Below are 11155 nucleotides of genomic sequence, written 5' to 3'. Positions count from 1 at the left end.
CCCTAATATCATTTATCATATTTAGAGTCATTATAGCTAGATATCGACACAACACACGCACTTCTGATTTTTTGTTTATCAGTGCCCTTCCTTCAATTTGTGTACCGAAAATGTGTTCGGCTTTTACTCTGAAATTAACATGGATGGTGCTGCTTTTTTATAAGGCTTTTATTTTGATAAAGGATTCCCCGGAGGTCGTGCTCGTTTGTTATTGTCGCGAGTTTGCCAGGCTGCCGACATGACAACAGGTAAACGGACGCCGGACGGGAGTTTGTCAGAAACGCCGAGAGAGCTCAGGACATCACAACGGGATTAAATAGCTACGTGACGAGAGCACTGTGACGGAAAGGTAAACGTTTTATTACATTTCTTCGTCAGTATTTTCTTCTGTCTTTATCCAAACACAAGGCAGCAAACAGACTGCACAACGAAGGGTTTGTCTTTTCATCCCGCTCTGCGTCAGGTTGCTAACGAGATTTTGTTGGTTTAGCTAAAGTCCTCTAACAGACATGTCTTACAAAATGCAAATGCCTAAAAAAATTGTATATTTATATTTTATATTTAGTATAGAGTATTGTCTTGATTGGTTTCCGCCGCCCTCATCAAATCTCATTCATAATAAAAATCAAAACAAGCTAATGTCGTTTTGCTGGTATCATTTACAGTATTGCCGCAAAGATGATAACATATGAAATGAAAGCATGCTTCACAAACTAACACAATGTTATGGTGGACAGGTTGAAGATGTTTTTGTGAAGGACACCTTTAATTTACACCGGGGGTTAAATGCCATTCTTTATTATTTCTACCTGTTGCACATAGAGCTATGATTGTCAGAACTGTGTGCACATATTTCACATACAATCTCTAGTGTGTGTGTGTGTGTGTGTGTGTGTGTGTGTGTGTGTGTCAATATTGTACCTATAATTGCTATAAACTATATATTTAATTAAATGATGTGTGTAGTCATGTATTTTAATTTCCCCAAATCTATGTACAGCATGTCATCTCCATGCCTTGCTACCTGTGGAACCTGTGTGTGTATATTATATTTTAGGTGTATGTGAAGCTATTTAAATAATTTACAGCTCTCCATTAACTTTTTGTCTGATTTGAAGAAGAAAAAGTGACACAGGAAAGGCCAACTGTAAAGCCTCATGTGAAATAGCTGGTTGTTGTTCAGACCAGGCACATGGTGTAGTGATAAAAAAAATGAACAATGATGTTTAGTCTGTCTGAATTTGTTTATTTCAGTTCTCCAGTGATTAGGAAGCCAATGCTACCATGATGTTTCCTTCTCCTGCTTCTGGTGTCCAGAGTGGAGCTACACTGAGAGAAGAAACCTAATGCACAGAGGTAATACTTCAATTTATTATTCTCATTATTCTGGGCACCATTCTGTGGATGTATCCATACTGTCTGTCACGGCACAGTCTTTGCTATTGGTTGCCAGGCTTCACAGTTTAGCTATAGGACTCTAATTTAAAGAAAGAATCAAACAACACATTAGTTTTACTCCCCTGTGGAAGAGTCCACAGGGTTTTATTCCACAAAATGTATTGAACAGTTTGTGACTACATCAGTTTTGTTGACTTTTTCTTGACTCAGTTGTTGTATTTCTTGCTTAACTTCTTTATGCATAGTGAGTTTTCAGTGTCAAATTTCTTTATTTGTTTCTTCTAAAACATATTTATTTAAGGATAGGGTGCCTATAAGTACTCACTGTAACTTGTTGGTTGTCTTCCAGCACACAGAATGAACTCCATCTTGTCACGTCGCTGTGTTTCATTTACTACTGTTTATTCAACACTCCTCTCTGCCAATATTTCTTCCCCAGTTTGATGCCAGGTCAACAACATACCAATAATCAAGCAGCTTATGAATCCATGATGCAAAGTACAGTGTGAAAACTAAACAAACCACATGAGACAATGTAAACCTCTAAAGGTCAGACCGAAGACAGCAAACTAAAGTTGTGATGGCACGCACAGTCATCCTAAAATAATTCTTCACTCATTGTGGGTAATGCTGCAGCAACTTCAGACTTTGACAGAGAGTGTTTACTGCTGACTGAACAGGCAGGATGCAATCATCACTGCTTTCATTTACAGCCATGATATCTTTTCTCAGCTGTTTGTTTTGACAGCAGCAGGGAGACCTTAATGATGGTTATTAACAGACTTAGCAACCTTCCAGTTCAAAGTTGCTCTTGAAGAAGTTGAAGTTGTTCAAGAGGAGCACCTTAAAGCAGTAATCTGGTCATATTGATTATGAACTTGAAAAGTAATGAGATCGCAGCCATTTTGTATCCCTGATGTCCCGAGGTGGACCATTGCCACTTGATAGATGGTGTTATATGTCTGATGTCTAAGTCTGTCATATGATAGTTTACGTTTAGCACCAAACCAAAGATAATCTATGTGTTTATGCAGTGTAGGAAATAAATAAAAATATTTTGGGGACAACTTTTGCCCCCACTGTCTAAAAAGTCAGGGCATTTACAAAATTGTGGGGGCACTTTAAATAGTTATTAGGGAATAAAGTTGCTGTTTTAATGTGAAATGAGCTCAGATTAAAATGCATTCAGTAATCACCTCCTTGTGCCAAAGTGATGAAAAGCATACCACTGCTATTATCGGTGCATTTGTAACAGCGCTGTTTGTTTACATGTATGTTAGATGACTGGAATGGAAACTCTGAGATTCCTTGGGGCATTTTTGCCCTTCATTTGTGACACTTTTTTATGTGAAGATATGCATGCAAAGGAGCTAGGAAATGGACCAACCCTGCAATTACAGAAAACATGGTTCTACATTTAGCCTTCTTACGTCATCACTCCACCCAGTTTTGACTCTCACCTTGATCTTCTTAAATCACCTTTCAACTCCAGACATCAGTCACCATCTAACTACTAATTTAAAAGCTCTCCAGTCCAACGGGTGACTGGCACCGCATGTGATAAGCAAGTATTGTACACCCTGATATTTCAGAGTTTAAACAAACGGATAACAATACTATTCACAGTCTGCCTGTAATGTCAATAACAAGAAGGATAACCGTGTCAGCCTTTTCCACAGCCTCGGAAAAAGTATACTCAGTGCTTTCTAGGAATGGGACATTTTTAGAAAGGCAGGTTTTGGTTTTGAGAATTCCCTGAAGCGTATTGTCACTTTGCACAAGCCGTACTCTTCTGCAGCACACCTTAAGTTGTTGTCATCATCATGAGTCAGCTGATGTAAAAAAAATGTTGTACTGCAGCATTCCATCCTGACATACCGATTGCATAAAGATTAGCCGCTGCCTTCCTGCCTCCATGAATCTCTCCATTGTCTCAGGGTTCATGCTAACGTCGTAGTTCTAATTATTGACAGGGCTCATGCTAAGATGGTCTTTTGAGTGTATGTGTTTGGTTCGTCGTTGTTTTTGAGAAAAGAATGTTCTGTTGAATCATCTAAAGGTTAGTGGAAATTAGTATAGTAAAATATTGAAATACTTACAAATGCTGAGTCAGTAAATCTGAATACTCATTCAGTAGTTGTCCTTGACAAGTACTATGTTGACATTTATTTTCTAAAAAAAACAAACCTATAAAGTCTAAATGATGATGACGGAGGTAAAAATGAAATAAGTTATGATTGCATCCTGCCTCCTCTGTCAGTATTTAATTTCCACCCTGTTACTTTTTGGATTAGCAGCGACAGCTCCTGTCTGCACTATATGAAACAACAGATTTTCTGTGTTGAAGAAAGGCGTGTTGTGAGAGATGAGAGATGACAGACTGATCTCGTGCCGTGGAACCAAATCCACTGAAGCTGAGTGAAGCAGTCACTGAGAATCTAGTACCTCCTTGACAGTTAAACTGTTGTTTGAATGTGTTTTTGTCAGTTTGGGTATCAGGTTACACAAGGATGTCTCTCTATTCAACATTACCTCCTGACTTTGCGTAAACATACACGCCACTTTCCTAAAGCCTAGTGGCGTGTTATCTGTACGCATTTCAAGCTATCCGCGTGTATGTCTACGCTGCATACAGCGGACAGCGGACAGCAGTCTGCAACGTCACAGCGTAAACATACACACCACTTTCTAAAGCCACGTGGCGTGTTATCGCGAGGCTATGGTTGGGTTTAGGAAATGTCCCACGCGGGTTGGGTTTAGGAAAAGAAAAAAACTTGGAAAGAAAACGTCACACGCCAGAACCGGTTGGGTTTAGGAAAAGAACGGTGTTGGGTTTAGGAAAACAACAAACGTGGAAAGGAAACACGATCCCCGCTGTGAAAGTGAAAGTCCTGTGTTTTACCCATCCCGACCAGCCTCATCGGCCTTTCATACTACTCGCTACGGCGTCAATTCACACGCAATCGCAAGGTAATGTAAGTCAATAGAGGCCAAACGGCGTTGATAAACACGCTTAAAAGCGAGTATGCGTCTTAATAACACGCCAATAATGGCATACGAATTGGCGTGTCATATGTACGCCACCTCATGAGATCAGTCTGCTCTATTACTAAATAGACTTAGCCTGGGAAAACCTGACGACCTTCCGGCAAATTTGAGATTTGCTCTGCAAGTCAGTCTAGAGCCCATTCAAGCCCATTTCCAATTTTTCCAAATCGAGGCACCAATCGCAACCGCTGAGGCGGGCTTTACACGATGACGATAGCTCAGCGACGGCGAGCAGCTTTTTGTTTACATTCAACATGACGCCCACTGAAGCGCAGCAACCCGTTGATGCCGCTGTCGCTGCTACGTCACCCGGATCGTTGGTCTGATTGGTTGAAGGACTATCCAATTGCGCCCAGAGGCATTTAAGCTAAAATAGACTTGCATATCATAAAACCAGCATTTTACCAGGCTGCAGGCCGCACTTTTAACTTCAATGATCCCAGAACCCCTTGGTTTGGTTTTATGTCCAAATACCTGCAAAACTAATAATGACATTGTCATTGATTTTTGATTTAATTAGCAAATGTAAGCATGCATAACATGCTAAACTAATACTGTTAATGTGGTAAAAATCTGGATATTAGCATTGTCATTGTGAGCATGTCAGCATGCTGATCTTAGTATTTTACGGAAAAGCACTGCTGTGTTTAAGTACAGCCTGTAGCGTAGCTCTGGCTCTTAGTCTTGCTCAGATGCCTTTTTTTTAAAAAGCTTTTAGCACCACAAGGGTAATTATTTTCCATTGTAATGCGACCGGTGTCTCTAATTAACATCAGAGATTTGCACGGCTGGATACCTCCTTCCCTTAGGGGAAACTCAATCTTTAATATTGAAGGAAAGTGAATGGTTATGCTGTGGACTCTCAAAAATAGTTTTGTAGTAACAAAGTTCTCTTAACTTTTCATTTGAATACCTTTTGTAATGATTAGTAGCTGCTCAGTGGACATGCATGCACCGTCTTTAATTGTTTGTTTAATTGTTTGAAATGAACTGCAACCATAAATCTTTTATTTACGGCTGAAAAAATCCAAAGACGTGAGCTGTGAGTCCTTTTTGTTACCTTCTCCACCAGAAAATCCAGACAATCACTTTGCAATTTGAAGAGGATGGGACGTCCCACGGGGCTTTTGTTTCCTGTGAGAGGAGAACTTCAATCATTTCATCGCTCCGTCTCCATTGGTCTGTGCAGTGTTTCATGAAAGCTATCTAGGTGTCGTCCGATTGGTCCTTCATTCCACTTGTGAGACACTGTGAGCCAATCAGCATCCGCCTGGGTGAGTGCCACTTCCTCTTCCCACCAGCTGCTGCAGTCAATCAGCTTATTCAGCTGTGTGTGTGTGTGTGTGTGTGTGTGTGTGTGTGTGTGTGTGTCCCCTTTCCTCCCTTTTCCTTTGCAAAATAACTGGCCCACCAGCCTTTCCACTCCCATCCCCCCTTTCCTCACACACTTATACACTGTGTTTCTCTCTCTCACACACACACACACACACACACACACACACACACACACACACACACACACACACACACACACACACACACACACACACACACACACACTTGTGAATATACACTCACACACTCCTGCCCCATGAGGCCCAGCAGCAGCCTGCTGTGTGTGAGTCACTGGAGAAAGTTACACTGGTGCATGTGTGTGTGTTTTCAATGCAGCAGCGTCTCCTCTGCAGCAGATTTCTACTTCAGTTGGGACAGAGCACAACAAGACAGAGGGAGCGAGAGAGAGAGAGGGGTGAGATCGACGTTCACCACAGCTGAATCAAGGACTTTACATAAGGTAATGATAGCCTGATCTCATGTAAATGCTACTCTGTCACTCTATTGCACACCGCTGTTGTCAGGACAGTGGAGTTTGCTGCGGTTTTGGGTCTGCCTGTGGGCAGCAGATTTCTCAGCCTGGAGCTCTTTTTTTGGGGGATGTAAAGACAGTTTTTGCGTCAGGTTGTGACTTGGAGTCATTTGTTTTTCTGTGTGTTTGTGTGCCATAATTGTAGTAACGTAATGGGTTAGAAAGGTTATAGGTAACACCAGTATAATACCTGGGTTTTGGTAAAGGTACCAAAATGATACTCTTCTGAATACTTTACTTTTAGAGTTCTAAACATGTTTTTCTACAAGCTACTTTACATTGTTTTTTTTGTTTTGTTTTTTAAGTCAAACTTTTTTTTTTTTTAGAAATGTTAAATTATGTCTAAACACAAGCAGCCTGTCAAGAACTTTATCTACAAGTTTAGAAAAAACAACATTTTTGATTCAAATAAGGAACTATTTGAACAAGCTGGTATTCAATGCCAGCTTTTGGTTTTGATTATTGCTGCAGATTGTTTTTTGTTTTTTTCCAGTCCATAAACAGTATTGAGGTTTGACACCCAGCTTGTTATACCCAACTCTGGGTCACCATATGCTGCTCAACCCCTAAACCCTCTGTTGGAGGGAAAAGATAAATCTGTGAGGAAGGATTAGATCAGAATGAAGGATAACAGTGACAATAACCTATTTTAATAATGATGTTCAAGTGGTGGACACCTGACAATACAATTCCATCCAGTCTAGCCATGCACATAATAACAAAAAAAAAAAAGGCTTCAGTTAAGTCAAAAAGCAAAAACGGAACATTATAACCTTCATGACTGTATGCATGAATTCAGGGCTGTTGTGTGAGACAGCTGCCAGTTTATTGCTACACCTAGCTAAAAGTAATACTGAGTGTATACATAATTAAATCGAGTAAACGGATGAAAATTAAGCGATTCATTTTTCCGTTACATGTTTTTGATGACCTTTTTTAGAGTAGATTCAGAACAGATTCACTCTGTGCAGCTAAAACTAATGCAAAGGAATTTGTTTGTGTGAAAAGAAAAAAAAAAAAAAAAAAAAAAAAAAAAAAAATAAAAAAAAAAGAAAAAAAAAAAAAAAGAAGAAAAAAAAAAAAAAAAAAAAAGGGGGAAAAAAAAAAAAGGGAAAAAAAAAAAAAAAAAAAAAAAAAAAAGAAAAAAGAGGGTGGGGGTGGGGAAGAGGGGAGAGAAAAATTTTTTTTTTTTTTTTTTTTTTTTTTTTTTTTTTTTTTTTTTTGAGAGAATTTTTTTGTTAAATTTTTTGTGTGGGGAAAAAACGGATGTGGCACTGTGCCCAAGACAAATTTCCCCTCGGGGACAATAAAGTGTATTCTATTCTATTCTATAAGAGTGTAATGTAGAAAAACATGTTCATCAATTTCAAAGTAAGGTATCACAAAGATTTTGTTTTGGTATCAGGAATGAAACCACCCAATCCTACAGGCTATGATGCATGGAAGAAACTCTGAGCCTAAGTTGCTGATGTGGTCATGAGTCACACAGACTCTATAATTGAATCACTGCCTCAAAAATAAAAACTGTCATTAGAGTCCATCCTTTTAAAGAAGGCTGTTTGGCTGAACCATGTAATGGCTAATTGTCACAGCGGTGGCAGCATTAGTCGCTCTGTAAGCAGCTTGCCAGCCTCCCAGTGGGTCAACACATGGTGTATTCAGCTCAGAGGGTCCATGACAATACATCTCCCCTCGCTGAATGTCTGTGTGAAGTAAACAATACAAACCGGCCCACCAAAGGGTCCAATCAGGCCCACTGGATGACTTTGCAAAGTGTGAAAATTATAGTAATTAATTCCAAATTTACCACTTTTAATCTCAGAGAATATCCAAGTTCTTTTTCTGTAAATTTTCAATTGAGTTTTTTTCTCAGAATAATTTACCCCTCTCTCCCGGGTCCATAACATTATTCTTTTTTTCCTACAATGGCCTTAGAACGCTGTCGGAGCAGAAGCAACTTGCGTTGGCCAACATCAAGCTGACAAGAAACTCTGTGGCAGATAAAGTTTCTGATCTTTCTGGAGTGGTTTACTGGTCTGGCCCACTTGAGATCAAATTAGGGGTATGTGGCTCATGAACTAAAATGAGTTGGACAACCCTGATATAAACAAAGCCATCACATATGCAGCTATGCTGCTGTGTGAAGGTTTGTGGAGTTAATTTTAATATGAGATGATTGATATACTTCACTTGGGGGTGGCAGTAACTCAGTCAGTAGGGAGTTGGAATGGATTAGGAACCGGAGGGTTGCTGGTTCAAGGGTTGCTGGTTCAAGTCATACGGACCAAAGTATGGCGGTGGACTGGTAGCTGGAGAGGTGCCAGTTCACCTCCTGGGCACTGCCAAGGTGCTCTTGAGCAACTGCTCGGGGCGCCTTTCAATGGGCAGCTCCCTCACTCTGACATCTCTCCATTAGTGCATGTATAAGTACTGAGCATGTGTGTGTAATTCAGGCCTGTGTGTAATAACAACAGAGTGAAAACATTGTAAAACATTGTAATTTAGTTTTAGTATTTATTTAGTAATTTAGTAGTAAAGTTAATAAAGTATACATTATTATTATTATTATTATTATTATTATTATTATTTAGTGATACAACCTTAAATCTGAATGAGGAATGTTGTGTTAGCTGCCCTGAAAATTCTAGGAATTTCCATGTGGAAGATATATCCAGCTCCAAACTCTTACTTCATTTTTGTGGTCCGTGAACAACCGACAGAGGGTAGAAAATGGAAATTGAGTTTTTATGACAATAACTTTCTTTACATACATGTTGGTTTTGTCCATCTAAATGGTGAGGACATTAATTGCAGACAAATAGGTCCTTAAACTGAAAAGGTTGTTTATGTAATACTGAATGTCTAGTTTCATGCTCCTACAATCAGTATTCTTTCACCTCTTCATGTAAATGTGTCACTTCTGACATGTCTCTTGCACTTGTTTGGACAACACAGCAGTGCTAAAACAGGAACCGCACAAGGGGATGATTTACAAAAAGTTAACCCCTGCAGAAATCCTTATCTTCTGACTGCTGCTGGTTATCTTTTCTGGTTGTTTCATACTGCCCCTGTTTCATACTGCCCCTGGTTATCTTTTCTGGTTGTTTCATACTGCCCCTGTATTGAGCTTTTGAAGTTTAACACACCATTTTCCATATCTTATTTTACTCAACAAAAGACGTCAAGTATGTTTTGACTTTTAAGTTTCACTGGCCTGGTGTATCTCTCCAAATAGCAGCCATCTATTTTGACTTTTTAGAAGATAATTTTTTCTTCTTCCTATTCTCAAGTCTAAAACTGCTCATTCTAGCTGATATTTCACCACAATTAGGTGACTTAGTTACTGTAACATTTACTTAATTTCTTAAATGCAAGAAAATGTATGATCGTAAAGTTTGGAGTGCCCTTCCTTGTCATCCGGTGCTATTGACATCTGGTGGTCCATCTGGTTCACACTGGGATGAGGACATTTGACACCATGCAGCAGTTGCACTTAATCAATCAATAATTGTATGTGTCACATGAAATCGTACGAGGTACAATTCCTGATAGCTCAGAGAATCAATAACGGGGGGGACTTATATCTTGTTAAGATGGGCGTTCTTTTACAGTAGAAAACTGCAGTCCAAATGAAGGGGTTAATATTTTTTCATTTACCATACTTAACTCTGTATTCTCTGTGGTTTTAAATGTGAAGAAAATGCTTCTATAATATTGGAAATATGCTTAACAATGCCTATGAAGAAGATGAAGAACCTGTTAGTTATGAGTAGGGCTGAACGATTTGGGGAAACATGTAAGCTATTGCTATTTGGATTCGATTTGCGATTGTTTTTTTTGTTTGTTTGTTTTTTAAGCTAAAGTTCAAACGATTAATCATTCAGCCCTACTTTTGAAGATATATTATTTGCCATTACAAAACATGGAAACAAATGGGCTAAACCGTGTTTGCTTTGCTTTGACAGTGATCTCCAACATGGAGGTGCCCAGGAGGCCTCAGCCCTCCTCCTTCACACTTCCTCTCCCTAAACCGGCCTCATCTGCTCTGTCTCCCCTCGGAGCTTTAGAGCAGATCTCCAAGAAAGATGTAATGAAAGAGAAGTTCCAGGAGACGGAGGATGAAACCGCAGACACAGATGAGTTTGAGGAGGAGATTTTCAGCACAGAGGAGGAGTTGAATGCGTCTGTGTTTGTGGAGGCGCATGCCGAGACCTCGGAACTTTTGGATACAAATACTTCCACTGGGGGAAAAAATGTCAAACTCTCCTCACAGGATAGTTTCTCAGAGGACAGCTCAATATCAGAGGAGAGGTTGGCAGAGGAGGCAGAAGAGGCCAAAAAGAAGTCTGAAGAGGAGGAAGCGGCAGCTAAAGACAGGGAAGCCCAGAGACAGATGCTGGCCATCGAGGAGCTGGTCCAGTCGGAGAGGAATTACATTCGACTGCTGGAAATTAGCACAGTGACCATCAAGAGCAACCTCCAGAAACTACAGGTATAAATCAGTGAGGTATAAATGAAGTGTTTATAGCATAAAGTAGCTAGGGCTGGGACAATATGCTTTTGTCCCGATTTTGATTCTTTCACGATACATTGGTTTCCGATTTGATTTGTATTACGATTTTCATTTATCGCGATTCTAGAAGTATTGCAATTCGATAGCATTGAGTATTGCGATGAATTTAATTATACACCTTTTGAGACGATATATCATGAGACATTTCCAAAAATGAATAGTTTTCTAAGAAGAAAGATCACATCACATGTCAGTCAGCCAGTCGGACATTTATTTCATTTGTAAAGAAGTGCATAACATGGATTTTCTGCATTTTCTGCTTTCGGTCT

General features: G+C 39.6%; 1 protein-coding gene across 1 annotated transcript in view; it reads left to right on the top strand.

Annotated features, from left to right (window-relative positions):
• Positions 1-210: 210 nt before the first annotated feature.
• Positions 211-11155, top strand: part of arhgef37 (Rho guanine nucleotide exchange factor (GEF) 37) — a gene marked incomplete at its 3' end in the record, with an annotated part of 30481 nt that continues 19536 nt past the window's right edge. Inside the window, 5 exon segments of the mRNA XM_039812724.1 lie at positions 211-349; positions 1255-1356; positions 5519-5720; positions 6118-6241; positions 10279-10805. Coding sequence (XP_039668658.1) covers positions 10290-10805 — 516 coding nt within the window. The 5' untranslated portion in view covers positions 211-349; positions 1255-1356; positions 5519-5720; positions 6118-6241; positions 10279-10289.

This window comes from Perca fluviatilis, chromosome 10 (assembly GCF_010015445.1).
Source record: "Perca fluviatilis chromosome 10, GENO_Pfluv_1.0, whole genome shotgun sequence".
Taxonomy (NCBI): Eukaryota; Metazoa; Chordata; class Actinopteri; order Perciformes; family Percidae; genus Perca; species Perca fluviatilis.
This window is presented reverse-complemented; position numbering and strand designations above follow the sequence as displayed.